The 18047-nt window shown below is 57.7% G+C and overlaps 1 protein-coding gene across 5 annotated transcripts in view; it reads left to right on the top strand.

Moving 5' to 3' along the window:
• RPTOR (regulatory associated protein of MTOR complex 1) overlaps nt 1-18047 on the top strand; it is a 427638-nt gene that overhangs the window by 404128 nt on the left and 5463 nt on the right. For all 5 annotated transcript variants that reach the window (XM_064369298.1, XM_064369297.1, XM_064369299.1 and 2 more), the window contains 5 exons: nt 2573-2678; nt 6322-6436; nt 7836-7960; nt 10941-11045; nt 17534-17640. In XM_064369298.1, coding sequence (XP_064225368.1) covers nt 2573-2678; nt 6322-6436; nt 7836-7960; nt 10941-11045; nt 17534-17640 — 558 coding nt within the window. The remainder of the gene's footprint in view (nt 1-2572; nt 2679-6321; nt 6437-7835; nt 7961-10940; nt 11046-17533; nt 17641-18047) is intronic.

Below are 18047 nucleotides of genomic sequence, written 5' to 3'. Positions count from 1 at the left end.
CTGCATCTTCCACGGCATCTCTGACTTCTCCCGGCCTCTCCATCCACTGGCTCCCTCCTGCCTCACGCTGCAACTCCACTCCTGCCCGTGCTTGTCCTGTGACCCACGTGGTCATAGCTAGCTGTCCTGAGACACATTTGGGGTGGTTCCAGAACCGTGTTCCCTTTCAGAAAGTCTCTTCGCCGCTCAGCAAGGGCTGTAAGGGAAGGCTGTGGGCTCTGTCTTTGGGCTCAGATTAGGGAAGTGGCAGCCCCTTCCCCTGGAGGCCACGTTCCTGGGCTGGGAGAGGGCCCTTGCAGTGCCATGGCAACAGGACAGGTGCCAGTCCACCTGAGACCCCACGGCTCCTGTCTCCAGGCGTCCTGCATGCCCCCCGTTCGGGCATGGGCTCCCTCTCCACCTTGCGGTCGTCGGCTTTGTCATCTTTGGAGCTGAGACTCTGAAGCCGCCCCATGTCTGCCCCCCACATCAGGATTCCTTGCCCAAGCTCAGGCCGAGGACCTGGAATTCCCACTGGGTTCCTCTGCCTTCCTGCTCTATTTAGACTCTTCCTCTAATTTATTCCCAGAGAAACCTGAGTCTCATTAAAGTGCAGCCTCTCTGTTCCTGCACGGCTTTGAGTCTTTCGACCACGGGTTTTTTCTTATTACTGCTCCATGTTATTGGCCATTTGTCATTTCTTTTCTAATGAGCTCGGGATTGTCGTAAAGTGAAAACAGTTGTTAAGAACCCGCAGCCCATCCCGTTTGCCATCGTGGGGTTGTTTATGAACCAAAAAAGCTGCGGAGCCGCCTGACGCCGCCGCTCGTTCTTGCTTCTGGGTTTGGGTGTCTTTTTCGGTGTGTTGTTGTCGCTGTGTTGTCAGGTGTGGTTCTGTGACTTTTAAGAAGAAAAAGAAGGAAGCAGAGCAGCAAAATGCTAGGAACCGAGCCGCAGCCGTCCGTGAGCACGGGGTCAGAAGCAGGCTCTGGGGTTTGCCTGTCTGTTTTGTAATCAGAGCTGACACAAAGCACTGGAGCCCGAAACACAAAGAACGTTCTGTAAACATCCGCACGTAATAACCACCTACAGTGGCCTCCTAAAACTCCGCGTGTGGAAACCATTTTCCTCCCCAGCCACGTTTACAGGCAAGGACACAAACACGGCCGTGCGTGCTGGTCCTTCATGCCGCTTCTGTCGGAGAAAGCGACTTTTTCCTTTGTCGAGGCGGAGTTGCTTTTATCCAAAAGGAAGTGGGGTTCTTATCTTGTTTATTTCATTTCTTTTACATTTTGGGTCTTCACAAGTCTTAGTTTCTTAGCAAGGAACAGACTCAGCCAGATTGACTGGCCGGCATATATGCTTAAGGAGATGCATGTGTGCGACCCGGACAAGTGGCCCTCCTCCTGCGGAAAGTCGATTAAATCCTGGCTAGTATTTGCCAAGTGTAGACCTCTCTAGACGCTGAATGTGCACACCCAACCCACATGTGCGTGCACACACACAGACACATGCATGCACACGCACACACACACGCACGCACAGGTCCTGAAGCAAGGACCTTTGCTCAGGGAAGAGAGGGCAGCAGCATGTCCAGCGTCTGCGTGTTTCAGGCGAAAATAAACCTGGTCTTTCTGAAGCCGTCTCATTAGCAAAGAGCACTGAAGTTCTCACGAGTTAGTTTGACTTCAGCCAGGCTTGCAGCTCGGCACCCTTGACCGTGGAGAGCCTAGCGGCACCCCCCTGCTGCCCAGGAAGCTCCCGCATCCTGTCGGGGCCCTGCCTGGCCTGGCATGAGGCTGTCTTCCTTCTGCCTCGTAAGCTCCGTCGTCTTCCAGCCAGCTGCGCGCTTCCCTTCGGCGTTAGCAGGAGAATACAGGCGGTGTCTCCTGAGCGCCCTCCTGGTTGTGTCCTCAGTGTTCCGAGCAACACTTCGGTGCCCCTGCCCTGCTGCTCAGCACTGACCTCAGTGCCCCCCGCTCCCTGGCGGGGGGGCGTTTCCCAAGGCCCTGCTCCCTGTCATACCCCTGTCAGCCTCACCTACAGGCTGCTCGCACAAGGGTCTCAGAGCCCCCACACTAGTGGACACAGGACTGGAGAGCGCCTCTCCCAGCTCCGGGGAGGGGCCGGCATGTGTTCCGTAGCAGACGCGGGACCCACCAACAGCCCGCGCATCAGGTGCGCTGGCCAGAACAGAAGCCCACAGGCTTCAGCCTTGGAGAAAGAGGCACCTTTATCCAAAACTCACTCAGCCAGCCCTCCGTGTCCACGGGTGCTGCATCCGCAGGTTCAACCAATTTTGGATGAGAAACAAATTTAAATAACAAAAATAAATTTAAAATAACAGTACAACAAAAAGCAATCCAAATTTTAAAAATACGGTATAGCAGCTACTTCACAGCCTCTACCCTGTGTCAGGTGTGGTGAGCAAGCTAGCGAGGGTTTGAGGTGTGGGGAGGATCGTGCTGCTCTCACGGGGCCACACCCTTTCATTCAGGGCTGAGCCTCCCGGGTTTTGGTATCCGAGGGGTCCTGGAACCCACCCCCGCAGCCGATACCGAGGGGCGTAACTGGGTGTTTTCTGTTGTTGAAGATCCCAGAGGAGCACGACCTGGAGAGTCAGATCCGCAAGGAGCGGGAGTGGCGGTTCCTGCGGAACAGCCGCGTCAGGAGGCAGGCCCAGCAAGTCATCCAGAAGGGTAAGGCGCCCGCACAGCCAGCCAGGGGCTCCTTCCAGGGCTGGGGGCTGGCGGGAGGGCCCCGTGAGCAGGCCCCGCTCTGCCCACACACAACCTTCTCCCGCCACCCACTGTCCCACGGCAGACTCGCCCCCCTGCCTCGCCCGCAGATAAGCACCTTAAGGCTGGTGGAGATGACAGGCTCCTCCTCAAGGTCCTGCAGCCCAGAGTGGCGGGGGAGCAGGCCGGGTGGGTGCGCAGCCGCCGTGGGGAGGAGGGCTCTCCCAGTACTCTGTCTCTCCCAGCCCTCGGGGTGATGAGCACAGGTGGAACTCATAGAAGCAGAACATGGCACGTTGACATTTCCGGAAGGGAAGTCCTCTGAGAGGCCACGTCTCCCCACCCAGACAGGTGTCTTTGTGCAGGCCCACGGTTGACGTGTCCTTCCCTGGGAAGAGAAAGTGGAAATGGCAGGCCCTGGTTTCCTCAGGTGGTCTCCACCTTGTCCCTGGAACGGTGGCTAGCTCTGTCACCCCACACTTGAGTCACGATTTTCCCAAACCTCCCAGAGTTGCCATCAGACACCGAATCGCCCCCTTCGCCTGCCTCGTTGTTTGCCCTCCTGGCTGCACCCGGGGTGGAGGGCCAGGGAGCAGCCCAGGAGTGGGGGCGTGTGCGGAGGGAGCTCTGGAGGAGATCTGGGCTGCAGGCGGCCCCGGGCTCAGAGACCGTGTGGGCAGCGGGGAGGCCCTGAGAGTCAACACAGCAATGAGAGTGTCAGGCAGCCCCACGCCAGGGACCCGAGGGCACTGAGTGCACAGAGCAGCAATGGAGTCTCTGCACTCCTCCCCTACCCGTGACCACGGGCTCGCACCACTGAGCCAGCCCTGGCTGGGGGACATCAGCCCCATCGGAAATCAGCAACGTTGACCCCAGTCTGTGTGTTGCCTGTTCTGACCTTGCATCTCTGTCCTGTAAAATTCTGGGGATTATTATGGGTTACTTTCTAAAGCTGGGGTTGATGACCTGTAAGACAGATGCCTCCTGCTGAAGCCGAGGGCCCTGCCAGCTTTGTGCAAGCCCCGCCCACAGGCAGCAGGGCACCATGGGCTGGTCCTCAGGAAGCACGCCTAGGCCCCTCTCACACCTCCCTGCTGAGCACCAAGGAGAGTGCTGACTTCTGGGACCAGCAAAGTTTCTGAAGCGCGTTCCCATACAGCTGTCCCTGTAAAAGCCTTGGGTTCATCTCGCATTCACGCAGATGGCGGCTGTGGTGCCGAAAGCTAATCATGGTGGTTTGTAGCCCTCTGTGCATCTGAAGAGCTGGCGGCTGACCAGGTTTCCAGCATCCCATGTTGCGTGCTGCCTCAGCCTCCGCCGCTGAGCTGAACCCTGCTGCCAGGGTGACTTTCTCCAGCAGAGAACACACGACCCTGCTGGCTGGGGCATCTCCGGGTGGCGGTGACAGGAGGCTGTTTTCCTGGAGGTTGGTGGCTCCCTAGGACCCCGGCCCACTGGCTGGGATGGCCAGCACCCAGGGGCTGCCTGCTGCCTGAGACAGGCTTGGGAGCTGAGTCTGGCTCACACAGTGCAACGTCGGAAGATGAGCGCCCCTGACGCCCAAGGTCACGCTCTGGCCTGGAGGCTGTGGTCAGAATTGAGTGGGGCGTGAAACAGAGCTGGCATTCAAAACACAAAACCAAGATTTCTAAACTAAAAAAATCCTTGTAAACCAGAGGTGGGAGTTCTCTTTGTGAAAAAAAGGAGATATATTGTCCAAACACACAAGGAGGAGCTGCTGAGCCACTGGAGACGCCAGCAAATGAGGCCTCAAGACGCAGAGGACCGTGCCAGTGGGTGTGGCACCAGGAGCCACGAGGAATGAGGCCACACCCTCCTCCCGGTCCTGTGTGCAGAGTTCAGATTCAGGCACACGTTTTTTTTACTTGACAGCCAACTGTGTGCTGGGAAAGATGTGAGCGTTGAGAAAAAGGAGAAGCTGTAGATGCCTGTAGATGGAAGAGAGTTAGCCAGAGAAAGCCAGCGTCGCCCAGGAGACAGGATTGGGAAGTCCTGTGTCTTTCCGGCCCTGGCCCGGCTCTTCACCTTCTGGGCAACAGTCACGGCTCTGGCTGTCACGCGCTGATTTTGCACACGTACAAAGCGTGCGGGCTGGGTGGGGTTTGCCTTTGTCTGTCGGTGCTTAGAATTACGCCCAAACTCCCTCCAGGACTCCCTGTTTGATGCCCTCCAAACACTCCCTGCAGCTGAGAGTGAAGGCGCCGCTAGAGTAACTCAGTGTTCGGCCACATTCACCTCCTTCCTGTGGTCTGGGTGCTTGCTGTCTAAGGACGGGAGCTGGGGACCGACAGCATTGGAAGCGGGGCAGCTCACCCAAGGTGCTGAGCACACCAAGTGCCGGCGAGGCTTCAGCCCACAGACGCCGCGGCCCTGGTGCCACCTGGACAGTGCCAGGCACAGGCGGAGGGGCTGTCAGCTGCTGGGGCGGGGGGGTGGGTCGTGGCCTTGGCTGTGCTTAAGCCCGGCTCAGAGCGGCCTGCAGTGGAGTGCCCACGTCTCGAGGCTTTGACCTTGCGCCCTGAGGGCAGGCTCCTCCTGTTGTAGGACTTTCTCTTTAGCTCAGCTAAAAATGGGGTCCTTGTCCACGGCCACGAAAACTTAGGCTCCCAGACACTCTGAAGGGTGAGAAGGGCAGGGTTGGTTGGCTGAAAAGGATAAAGGGGAAACGGCATCTCCGCGAAGCCGGAGTCTTGCTGGTGTGCTTCCCGCCTCGCAGACTGAGTCCCCCCCGGGCCCTCACTCTGGGAACTCAGTGGCTGCCGTCCCCGCCAAAGGCCCAGATGGGCCTGCTCCTCAGCAGGTGGTCAGGCCCCTCCCTTCAGTCTGCTTTTCTTCTGCTTCCTTTGTACCTCTCCAAGTCCCCAACCAAGTCCCCAAGGTATTGATGGTGGCCATAAGATACATCGTGAATATTTATTGTAAATTTAGACTGGCTTGCTGGGCACGGTGGCTCACGCCTGTAATCCCAGCAATTTGGGAGGCCAAGGTGGGTGGATCACCTGAGGTCAGGAGTTTGAGGCCAGCCTAGCCAACATGGTGAAACCCCGTTTCTACTAATAAAAATTAGCCATGTGTGGTGGCAGACACCTGTAATCTCAGCTACTCAGGAGGCTGAGGCAGGAGAATCGCTTGAACCCAGGAGGCGGAGATTGCAGTGAGCCGAGATCGTGCCACTGCACTCCAGCCTAGGTAACAAGAGGGAGACTCCATCTCAAAAACAGGAAAAAAAAACAAAAAGACTGGCTACTGGCTGGGTGCACGCTTGTAATCCCAACGCTTAGGGAGGCCAAGGCAGGAGGATCGCTGGAGCCCAGGAGTTTGAGACCGCGCTGGGCAACCTAGTAAGATCCTGTCTCAACAGAAAGCCAAAAAGTAGCCAGGTGTGGTGGCGCCTGCTCTAGCCCCGCTACGTGAGGAGGTGAGGCCCGAGGATCGCTGGAGCAGGAGGTGGAAGCTGCGGTGAGCCGTGGTCACATCAGTGTACTCCAGCCCTGGCGACAGAACAGGACTCTGTCTTTAAAAAGCAGGAAAAGGGGAAAAGGTGCTGGCTCCTGCATCCACGCTTGTGTGTTTCTTTTGACAGGCATCACGAGATTGGACGACCAGATATTTCTGAACAGGAACCCTGGCGTTCCCTCTGTGGTGAAATTCCACCCCTTCACCCCGTGCATCGCCGTAGCCGACAAGGACAGCATCTGGTATGCACCGCGCTCGTGGGGCCCTGCTTCCAGCTGACTGACAGGCCCAGTGACGCCCCATTCACCCCCCAGCACCGCTCCTCTTCCTTGAAAAGTGGATCAAGGCACTCACCCGGGGCCCTTAGCACCGTTTCCCAAGAAATGCCCCACTCACCTTCTCCCCGACGACTGAGCCGCACACACATGCACCCCATGCCTGGCTCTTTCCTTGTCACTGAAGGACAGTCCAGAGTCAGAGTCCTGCCTGCAGGTCACAGGGGAGTGGCAGGGGCTCCCCGATCACACTTGTAATAGAGGCGTGCCCAGGGGCCCCGGCTTGCTGCCCTGTCCGCAGAAGCAAGTGTGTGACAGAGAAGCAGTAGTGACACCAGCTGCCCCGAGAGAAGCAGTGTCACCCTCATGTAGTGGAGAGAGTGCCCACCTCCTGGGGGAGGTCCAGTGGGACGCTCTTTTTATAGCTCACGAAATCCCTGTGGTTCGTACCTCTGTTTCTTTCTCCTCTCTTTTTAAAAATTGTGGTAAAACACATATAGCGTAAGATTTGCCATTTTAGCCGTTGTGAGTGTGCAGCCAGTGGTGTTCAGCGCATTCACATTGTTGCACAACCAGCACCCCCACTGGTCTCCAGAACCTTCTCATCACACAAAGCGAAGCGTGGTCCCATCAGGCCCCAGCTCCTCCTGCGTGCCTCCGACCCAGCGTTCTCCTTGCCTTCTCTCTGAAGCGGCCCCCGCTGGGAGCCTCATACCAGTGGAGCCCCTGGGGGTGTGGCCCCTTTTGCCTGCCTTACTGGACTCAGCATAGCGTCCTCACGTTTCCCCAAGCTATAGCACGTGGCAGAATTTCCTTTTCACGGCTGAGTAGTATTCCACTGTGTGGACGGCCACACTGCGTCTGTCCGCTCATCTGTTCATGGACACCAGAGTCGCTTCCACCTTGTGGCTATTGTGAATAGCGCTGCCGTGAACACTGGTGTACGAGTGTCTGTTCAAGTTCCTGCTTTCTGTTTTTTGGGGATGTGCCCAGACTGGAATTGCTGGGCCATCTGACAATGCTCTGTTTAATTTTCAGAGGAGCCGCCAGGCTGTCTTCCACAGGGCTGTGCCCGCTTCCCTGCCCACGGGAGAGCGCGTGGGCTCCGTTTCCCACATCCTTGCCAGCACTGTTACTCTGTTTGGACGCAGGGTCTCACTTTGTTGTCGGGGCTGGTCGTGAGCTCCCAGGTTCCGACAGTTCCCCTGCCTCGGCCTCCCGAGTGGCCGGGACGGTAGGTGCGGGCCCGTGCCCGGCTGCGGCGTGCGCTTTACCGCCGCCGTCGCCCTGGGTCACAGGCAGTACCTCACTGCCATCTGGTTTGCAGTCTCCTAGTGACTTTTCTCATTCCTCTTATTCCCTGAAGCTTTTGGGACTGGGAGAAAGGGGAGAAGCTGGATTATTTCCACAATGGGAACCCTCGGTACACAAGGGTCACTGCCATGGAGTATCTGAATGGCCAGGACTGCTCGCTTCTGCTGACGGCCACAGGTGAGCGGGGTTTGCGCAGCCGGGATCAGAGCCCAGAGTCTCGGGGAGTGTCAGGGGAGGACATACGATCCCGAGACGCGTTTGCACGTCTGTCTTACAGAGAGCTCTGCTCATACGTGAGGGCCACTGTCATCCAGAAGGGGGTGGTTTATGGGGGAAGGGCTTCAACAGCAGAGGCAGGAAAGCAAAGATGACCCCATCCTTCGGGTTATAGGGACCTGTCTTTTCATCTCGGTCCTCTGGCCCTTCCAGCACCAGGAAGAGCCTCTGTCCTTAAACCCCTGTGGGAGACTGGGTGGGTCCCATGTGACACCCAAGAACCAGAGAGGGGTGTCCCCAGCCCCGATATGTGCCAGGTCCTCCCCAGCCAGGGTCTCCTGGCATCGCCGGCTCATTTGCCAGTGGCTGTGCCCACCGGGCTCTGGCACCCAACTCCTCAGGTCCCATCCTGCATCCGAAAGGACGTCCTTGACTGTCATGGTCGCTGAGCAGTGGTTCATTGGAGTCGTGGGTGTAACTCTGGTTTTGGTTTTCCTGGGGGTTTGGGCATTTTTTGTGGGGGTTAGGGGGGTTTTTTTGTAGGTGTTTTTTGGAGGGCGTTCGAAATGTCTTAGTTTCGGGGGGTTGGGAGGTTTTGGGGGTCTTTTGGGAGGGGGGTTGAAATGTCTTAGTTTCGGGGGGTTGGGAGGTTTTGGGGGTCTTTTGGGAGGGGGTTGAAATGTCTTAGTTTCGGGGGGTTGGGAGGTTTTGGGGGTCTTTTGGGAGGGGGGTTGAAATGTCTTAGTTTCGGGGGTTGGGAGGTTTTGGGGGTCTTTTGGGAGGGGGTTGAAATGTCTTAGTTTTGGGGGGTTGGGAGGTTTTGGGGGTCTTTTGGGAGGGGGTTGAAATGTCTTAGTTTTGGGGGTTGGGAGGTTTTGGGGGTCTTTTGGGAGGGGGTTGAAATGTCTTAGTTTTGGGGGGTTGGGAGGTTTTGGGGGTCTTTTGGGAGGGGGTTGAAATGTCTTAGTTTCGGGGGGTTGGGAGGTTTTGGGGGTCTTTTGGGAAGGGGTTGAAATGTCTTAGTTTTGGGGGGTTGGGAGGTTTTGGGGGTCTTTTGGGAGGGGGGTTGAAATGTCTTAGTTTCGGGGGGTTGGGAGGTTTTGGGGGTCTTTTGGGAGGGTGTTGAAATGTCTTAGTTTTGAGGGGTTGGGAGGTTTTGGGGGTCTTTTGGGAGGGAGGTTGAAATGTCTTAGTTTCGGGGGGTTGGGAGGTTTTGGGGGTCTTTTGGGGGGGTTGAAATGTCTTAGTTTCGGGGGGTTGGGAGGTTTTGGGGGTCTTTTGGGGGGGTTGAAATGTCTTAGTTTTGAGGGGTTGGGAGGGTGTTGAAATGTCTTAGTTTTGGGGGGTTGGGAGGTTTTGGGGGTCTTTTGGGAGGGTGTTGAAATGTCTTAGTTTTGGGGGGTTGGGAGGTTTTGGGGGTCTTTTGGGAGGAGGTTGAAATGTCTTAGTTTCACCCTCAGATTGGAACAGTTGTTACCACGTCAGTCCCCCACATGGACAGTCGTTCTCCTTAGCACTTTGAAAACCTGCTTCCGTGGCGTCTTGTGGATGAGCAGTCACTGTCGGTCAAACTGCACTTTCTGTAGAGATTAGAGAGCACTGGGCCGGGAGGCGGGTGGGAGAGGAGGGCACAGGTGAGGGAAGCGAAGGCAGACGCCCGGATCCCACCCAGCGTGTCCCTGTCGGCCCCAGCCCTGGGACTCCTGAGCCTCTACGAGTGTCAAGTTGGTTGTGCTGGCAAGCGCGCAGCCCTCTCTCGGCGCCGTTGCGGGCTCCTGGTGAGGGGCGTAGCCATGGGGACTTGTCCTGGTGCACCCCCTCCTCCGACCAGTGCCACCTCAGGACCAGGTAGCATCAACTCGTGTCAAAAGCCCGTCCTCCTCCCTGTAGCTGTCAGATGTGACCGGGAGGAGATGCATAGCAGCAGGGGCGAGGACCAGCCAGGCTCAGCCCAGGTTTCAGAGAGGCCAGCTGTGGGCATCTCCGAGCACCAGACAGGGAGGGCAGGTCCTGGGCTGAGAGAGCAAGCGCTGGAGAGGGGCCGGGGTCCTTTACAGAGCAGGCTCCAGACAGCAGTGGAAGGGCTCCAGCTCCAGACCTGGGAACGTTCAGCCTGCGGGATGGAGAGTGGGAAGGGCAGGCAGGTGGAGGAGAGGCCGTCGACCACGAGGGCAAGCAGCTGGAGCTTGAGGGCACCTGGGGGCCATGCAGGAGGGGCTGGTGAGGCCAGGGGGTGGGGTTTCCAGAAGGCTCAGAGGACCTGCATGCTTGCCCCACACCGGGCCGACCTCCCCACCGTCTGCTGGAGGACACAGAGGGCCATTTACCCCATTCTAAGCCCCTAAGAGCAGGGCGGCGCGTCCCTGCCCACGTCTTAGGCAGAGTCCAGACGTCTGTGTTGGCCCTTCAGGTCAAGGCTACTTTCTCTGTGGAGCACAGAAAGGAATGGGGAGGAGGGATCGAGGGCCCCGTGTGTGTCCTCTGCGAAGCTGGCCTTTCATTCTGCACCCTGGCACAGGCTGGCTTACCAGAGGGTAAATCACAGCCCCGCCCACCCAACCAGGCTTCACCCACCTGCTTCCCCTCCAGGAAACCCCATGGCCCCGAGCTGGAGGGAGGATGGGGCAGCCTCGGGTCCCAGAGCAGTCAAACCTCACTCAGAGTCGAGCTCTGTGGCCAGGGTGGGACAGGATTGTGGTCTCCCATCCCCCCGGGCCACGGCTTCCCCCAGGCCACAGCTCCTCCCGCTGGCTCGCCCAGATGTGGATCTCAGGGCAGAGTCGAGTCAGCGGGCACCCAGAGATCCGGAACCATGGTGGCAAGTCAGGCTGCCCACCCGGGTCACTGCAGCAGGTCCTCCGGGCAGGGCTCTTACTGCCACACAGAGCACAGGCCAAGCCAGCCGGGGCCGGTTCACCTCCTTCCATCTCTCCCTCCCCAGATGATGGTGCCATCAGGGTCTGGAAGAATTTTGCTGATTTGGAAAAGAACCCAGAGATGGTGACCGCGTGGCAGGGGCTCTCCGACATGCTGCCTACGACGCGAGGTGGGTCCGACCAGCTCCTCCCGCAGCAGAAGGCACTCCCGGGGCTGCAGGCACGCTCCAATTCGCCGGCCCCTCCGGGGCTGTCTCTACACAGGCTGCTCCCCCTCAGAGTCCCCGAAATCCCAAAGCAGCAGCCCCCCGCCGATGCCCCCGGAAGTGCATGAGCCCCAGGCCACTGAGTACACTGCCTGGCCGGAGTCCCAGTGCTGGGCATGGTCAGCCACCCACAGGTGCCCCGTCCCCAACCTTCAGCCTGGGCTTGCAGACCTGCTGCTTGGGACAGCGTCACTGCCAGCAGGGCCTGAAGGGCCCGCGTCACGCACTCTCTGGCCCCAAATGTACCTCCTTAGGGGTGGGTGCACATGGCCACCTGGGGCCTCGTGTGCTTGCTGGCCTGCCCAGGCTGGTGGAACGGAGCGGCTGCAGCACCGTCTCTGCTCACAGCTCTGCGTGTTGCCTGTGCCACTGCACGGCCTGGGCGAGGGGCGGGGCGCAGGCCCGCAGGTCCTCCTAGAACGACTCAGGCAGGAGTTAGGAGGCTCACAGGGTCTGGATTTCCAGAAGCCCCTCGGCAGCGCCAGGCATTCACCTCCAGGAGTGATCGCCCTTCAGCGAATCCTGCAGCCCTTGGCGATGCTAAGAGCGAACGCGTGCCCCCTCTGGTCCCCACTGCCGGCCCCCTCTGCCAGTGTGTGATTTCTCTGTCTTCGTCTGTGGCCTGTGGATGTGGCCTTACACGTCGTGGTCGGCCGTCTGTGTGGGGCCTGCGCTGGCTCTGCCCCTCTGTCCGAGCACCTGTCCCGGGAGATGCAGCCCTCACATGCCTCAGGGGCCTCATGGGGGCAGCTCCAGGGTGGACATTCCTCAAATGCTGGATGTTTTTTAAATGTAGCCATGTTCTTAAATTTCATCAAGCAAAAAAAATCACACCCAGTGCTCCACTTGCCTCTGTCCCGATGGGGCAGCCCTCATCTGGGGTGTGACAGTTTCCCTGGGACAGGGCAGGAGAGATGAGCCCCAGCCCGGGGCCCTGGTCCAGGAGGGGGCCCAGGAGACAGCTGGGTGGCCAGCCTGGGGGGTCAGGCCACTCGCCGGCCGTCGTGTGCATCTCCGAAGGACCAGTTTTGGTGACACTGTCATTTGCGAGAGAGGAGAGATCAGTGATTGATGGCCTTTCCGGGCTGTTTTCCGGGCGTCGCTCAGAGGCAGTGGTGCCGTGGGACGAGCTGGGCTTCAGCACGGGAGCACCTGGCTGAGTCCTGGCTCTGCCTTGCTCTTTCTCTCGTTTGCTTTTGTGAGAATTTTCCACCCAGTCCAAGGCTTGGACCTGCCGGAAACGCAGTGCTGGAAGGACACACCTGCGACTGGCGCTGGGGTCCCTGGGACCCCCCGGAAGCATCCACACGTCCACGTCCAGGCCACGCTGCAGGAGACGAGACCTCCTGCCTGTGCCGCCCCGTGGGCTCTCAGTCTCCCTGGCTCAGGACGGTGGGGCCCAGCTCATGCATCGGGAAACAGCGCCGAGGAGGGGCGTGGCCTTCTCGGCCCAGACCCCCCAGTGCTTCCTTCAGAGCAGGAGCCTGTGCTGCACTTCAGGGGTCTTGGGGACGGAGAACCAGACTCTCAACTCGGGGGAAGGCAGCAGAGGAGCCTCGCTGGGCGTGAGAGCTCCAGGCTCCAGGCCTGGAAGGTTGTGTCAGCTGTGGGATGGGGCTGCCAGGCACACCCCTGGAGGTTATGCCTCCAGGCAGGATGGCACTGGGCGCTGGTGGCACAGGACATGGGAAACCTCGGCATGGGCAGCAGGCAGGTGCGTCACTGCTGCGGCGGCTCTGCTGTGTGTCCAGGACTGGTTCAAACCAGTTCCCCTGGTGTCACAGAATCTGAACTATAAAGGGACCTGGGAATCACCTGACTACACCCCTTGACACCAGAGGCCCAGAGTCGGGCTGTGGCATGTCCCCCACACCGGCATGTCACTGCCCTACCTGGGTACCTCAGCCTGCGTGCTGGAGACAGGGCCTCTACAGAGGTGATTAAGGTCAAACCAGGCCACCAGGGTGGCCCTAACCCAGTGTGCCAGTGTCCTTATAGAAGAGGCCTCCAGGACACAGACACACGTGCAGGGATGGGATGTGGGTGGCGAGTGGTTCCTGGGGCGCTGGCTCAGCATCACCCAAGGAGGTCACTCACCCAAGGAGGTCACAGTGTCACAGGAGGGCCTGAGTCCCAGCAGGAGAGCTGGGCCATCCATGTCACTGGCCCAAAGGTAATTGTCATTGACTGGAATAATACTACATGAATCCAGAGCCGTGAATGCTGACCACAGGATGGCCACTCCCTTCCGGAGAGGTCACAGTCACCGGGACCCAGTGTTGGCACTTGATAGATTAATAGTGTGAGCGGTTGGCTAACCTCCACAACCTTACATTGAAGGGAATAAACGACTCACGTGAATGGCCAAGGACCAGACAGGAATGGCACGCTCCGTCTCCATGGGGTGCTCCCTGAGGACCCACCGCACATCTGACCTGGTCACCGCGGGGATCCGTGGAGCTGCAGAGGTTTCAGAGCCCCAGGAACTGAGGGACTCGGACCCTTCACTGGCTTCTGCTGCAGGGAGCCTGCAGGAGCCCCAAGGCGCCACCTCCGCTCGCCCCAGCACCCACTCGCCTCTCCTGGACTCCGCTCCCCAGTCGGGGTGCCCCCAGGTCAGGCGCACACACTCCGGGTTCCTGCCTTGGCCTCCCAAAGTGCTGGGGTGACCGGCGTGAGCCACCGTGCCTAGCCTGCACATTTTCAAAGTTGTGCAGCCACCATCTTTATCTAGTTCAGAAGATCCCCGCCACCCCAGAAGGCGGCCTGCTGCCCGTTAAAGCAGTTTCTTCCCGTAGGTTCTTACTTATTTATTTTTGAGACAGGTACTCACTCTGTCACCCAGGCTGGAATGTGGTGGCACCATCACAGCTCGCTGCAGCCTCGACCTCTCAGGACTCAGGCGATACCCCCACCTCAGCCTCCTGAGTTGCTGAGACCACGGGCCCTCCCATAGGTTCCTGGCTTAAACAGAGCGGAATCCAGAAACGTCTGCAGCTAATCCGTCTGTGCTCGTATATCCGCCGTCAGGTCTCAGAGTGGGGCCTCCCGGCACAGTCTCAGGATGGTTGCGCCTCCAGGCAGGATGGCACTGGGCGCTGGTAGAAGGAGCCACTAAAAGGGATGCAGCAGGAATCCCGGGCGGTGTCCTCCTCGGTGACCCAGACGCCACTTCCCAAGAGCATGTCTGGGGTGGGCAGCAGGTGTCCTTCGTGATTAATTTAGGTAACAGCATGTCATGAGGGAGAGGGGAGCTCCAATTCTGTGTTTTCAGGCTCCGTCAGCTGCACGGCTGCAGCAGGAGCTGGGCTCTCCTGGGCAGAAGCAGGGAAGCAGGTGCCCTCTGCCCGGTCATACACTGTCCCTCACTGTGGTCACAAGGCCTCTCACCAGTGGAGCAGGGCTGCAAGGTGAGAGCCTGGGACCCACCAGGGCCCCCTGCTTCTGACCTGCTGGGGGCAGGGACATCGCCGCAGAGGGACTGTTCTTTTTTCGTTTGTTGTTGTTTGCGTTTGGTTTTGGTTTTGAGATGGGGTCTTGTTCTCACTGCAGCCTCAACCACCTGGGCTCAAGCAGTCATCCCACCTCAGCCTCCCGAGTAGCTGGAACAGGCGCACACCACTACACCAGCTGCTCTTTTCTCATTTGTAGAGACAAGGTCTCGCTATGTTGCCCAGGCTGGTCTCAAACTCCTGGGCTCAAGCAGTCCTCCTGTCTCGGCCTCCCAAAGTGCTGGGATTACAGGTATAAACACATCTGGCCTGGGACTGCATTTCAAAAATAAAGAATGTATGTATGCCAGCAATTAGCAACTAGAAAATATAATTATAAAACATCACTTGCCGGGCATGGTGGCTCACGCCTGTAATCCCAGCACTTTGGGAGGCTGAAGCTGAGGTCAAGAGTTCAAGACCAGCTTGACCAACATGGTGAAACCCCATCTCTACTCAAAATACAAAAATTAGCTGGACATGGTGGCAGGCGCCTGTAATCCCAGTTATTTGGGAGGCTGAGGCAGGAGGATCACTTGAACACTGGAGGTGGAGGTTGCAGTGAGCCAAGATCACACCACTGTACTCCAGCCTGGGTGACAGAGCGAGACTCTGTCTAAAAAAAAAAAAAAAAAAATGGAAAAAGAAATCATGAACAACAGCAATAAAAACTTCAAGATACCTAGGAATGAATCCAAGCAACGCTCCTTCTTCACAGAGCAAAGCATAAACTCTAATTAAAGGCTATAAAAGGCACATGCAGTATTGATGGCACCAGAGCCACGGATGAAAAGACTCATCATCGTGGAGATTGGCAGTTCTCAAACTAATCTGTGGATTTATTAACACACTTTGATTACATTCCCAGGAGAGATTTTTATGACATGCAGAACAGCTGAGACAGTATTAAAGCGGCACAGACGGCATTATGAAGCTGCAGTCACGGGGCAGCCAGGCCGGGAGGCACCAGGGCACAGCAGTGAGCCCAGAAAGGCCGAACGTGGCAGGTGCCTTTGCACACTGAGGGAGGAGCCATGTTGCTAAATGGTGTTGAGACAGCTGGTGCCATACAGAGAAAGATGCAGTGATACCCCTACCTCACACCATGCACAGGACACGTCACAGTGAGAGACCTAACCTATAAAAGCCTTTAGGAAAAAAACCAAGAGGAAATAGTCATAACAGTGAGGAACAAAAAGACAGCTTGAACAGGAGACCGAGGCAGAGACATCAACAGGTTTGACTGCACACTGCTTCACGACCACAAGAAAACGTCACGGCTGTAATGTAAGTGGCAGAATAAGAAAGGATATTTGCAGTATCTACGAGTTACCGAATATATATAAAAACACATGCGACTGTGCAAACACCTCGGGTCAGTAAGGATTCGGGAACGCTGGCTTGTGTGTGTCCTGCCAAGAGTACAGAGGGTCACCCATTCAGGGAATGAAATGGCCTCCCCCAGGGAAATCGGAGGCCCGCAGGACGCGTGACCAGCAGTTCCGTTTCTAGGCGCTTCCTTCTCCGCCCACAAGGACACGTGAAGGTGTTGACTGTGACATGGTTCACAGAGCCAGGGACAGCTCAAACGATGGGGTTAGTTTTGCAGTCGGAGACAACACAAGATCAAGTGAGCTAAGCAGAGCTGTGTGTCTCGGGCCGGATAAATCCTCAAAGCCTAACATTAAAGAAGCAAGTTGTGGCCAGGTGTGGTGGCTCACACTTGTAATCCCAGCACTTTGGGATGCCGAGGCAAGTGGATCACCTGAGGCCAGGAGTTCGAGACCAGCCTGGCCGACCTGGTGAAACCCCATCTCCTAAAAATACAAAAATGAGTTGGGCGTGGTGGCGGGCACCTGTAACCTCAACTACTTGGGAGGCTGAGGCAGGAGAATCACTTGAACCCGGATGGCGGAGGTTGCAGTGAGCCGAGATTGTACCACTGCACTCCAGCCTCGGTGACAGAATGTTATTCCATCTCAAAAAAAAAAGAACCAAGTCATTAGAAAATAGGCCCCATTTTGACATTGAAGCACGTTTTTGAACGTGGAAGGCTGCAGTGTTGACGGGCGTGCTCAAGCAGGAGGATCTCAGCGGCCCTGGGGAGGCGCCCTCAGCCCGAGGGACAGCTCTCCGGGCAGGGGCAGGGGGTGCTCTCAGTGTGTCTAAAATGATGCTTCTCTAAGAAAAAACGAAAGAGCACACAGTGGTAAAATGTTAGCAGCGTTAGAGCTGAGTGGTGGCTACAGGGATTACGGTGGTGTTCTTTTCTGTATGCTTAAAATATTTATCATTACACTTTTAGAAGTGAATCTGCTTTTAAGTGGAGGCTGTCATGTGAGGTGGGGTTGCTCTGCTCTGTCTAATCCCAGCACAAAGAACAGCCCTTGCCCGTTCTGTCCGTCCATGCCTTGCTGACGCCGGCCATCCGGAGTCAGCCCCTTGCTGTCTGGAGGCTGCCAGCCCGTGGCCCGTGCCAAGCTCCTGTTTGTCTCAGAACTGGCTTCCTCCAGCTTTGACAGGGCCCAGCAGAGGACCCTCATCTTCAAGCACTGGCAGCCTTCCTAACGTCACCCAGACCTGCCCGTTCTGCCCAGCGTCCGGACGGTGGGCATCTGGACAGGCGTTCTGGGAAGGCCCTGTTCCCTCTGGCAGATGACTGGGGTGGAGTTGAGTCAGGGGGAGGCTCGGAGTTCCAGCTCAGAATTTAGCCCCATCCTGGACATGGGGCACACCAGGAGCCCCCGTGGGAGCTCATGAGGGATGTGGGCCCGCCAGGTGGGCTTGTCGGTGGAAGGTGTTCCTTGGAGCCTCTGGCCAAGTGGCTGCCCATGGCGGGGCCCCCAAGCCTGCCCGAGGTGAGGCCCACGGGGTGACCCATGTCCCACTGTGTCTCTCCAGGAGCCGGGATGGTGGTGGACTGGGAGCAGGAGACTGGCCTCCTCATGAGCTCGGGGGACGTGCGGATCGTCCGGATCTGGGACACAGACCGGGAGATGAAGGTGCAGGTAACCATGTGGGTCCCCGTAAGCCGCGGGCCTGTGGTGCAGCGTGTGCACGGCTGGGCCTCGCCACAGAGCCCAGCACAGTGTGCGGTGAAGCCCGGCCATCCTAGGGGCGGAGGTGGGGCCTCGAAGGACAGTGCTTCAATGCTGGGAGGGGGCGTGGGCTCCCTGAGGCCCCTGGGTGCAGGTGAAGTGACACAGCCTGCGCTGCAGTGCGGCTCAGCCTGTGACAGCTCTGAGTGTTTTCAAATAGTGTCTTTTCTGTGCAAATTAGGGACCATCAGAAATTGGTAGGGTGATAAATTGTAAATTAGAATGATTATTTGTAGGTTTTCTGTTTTTTGGTTTTTGGTTGTTTTTGAGTTGGGGTCTCACTCTGTCACCCTGTGTCACCCAGGCTAGAGTACAGT

The sequence above is a fragment of the Aotus nancymaae genome, unplaced genomic scaffold, assembly GCF_030222135.1.
Source record: "Aotus nancymaae isolate 86718 unplaced genomic scaffold, 86718_ANA_hifiasm-v0.15.2.pri h1tg000089l, whole genome shotgun sequence".
Lineage (NCBI taxonomy): Eukaryota > Metazoa > Chordata > Mammalia > Primates > Aotidae > Aotus > Aotus nancymaae.
This window is presented reverse-complemented; position numbering and strand designations above follow the sequence as displayed.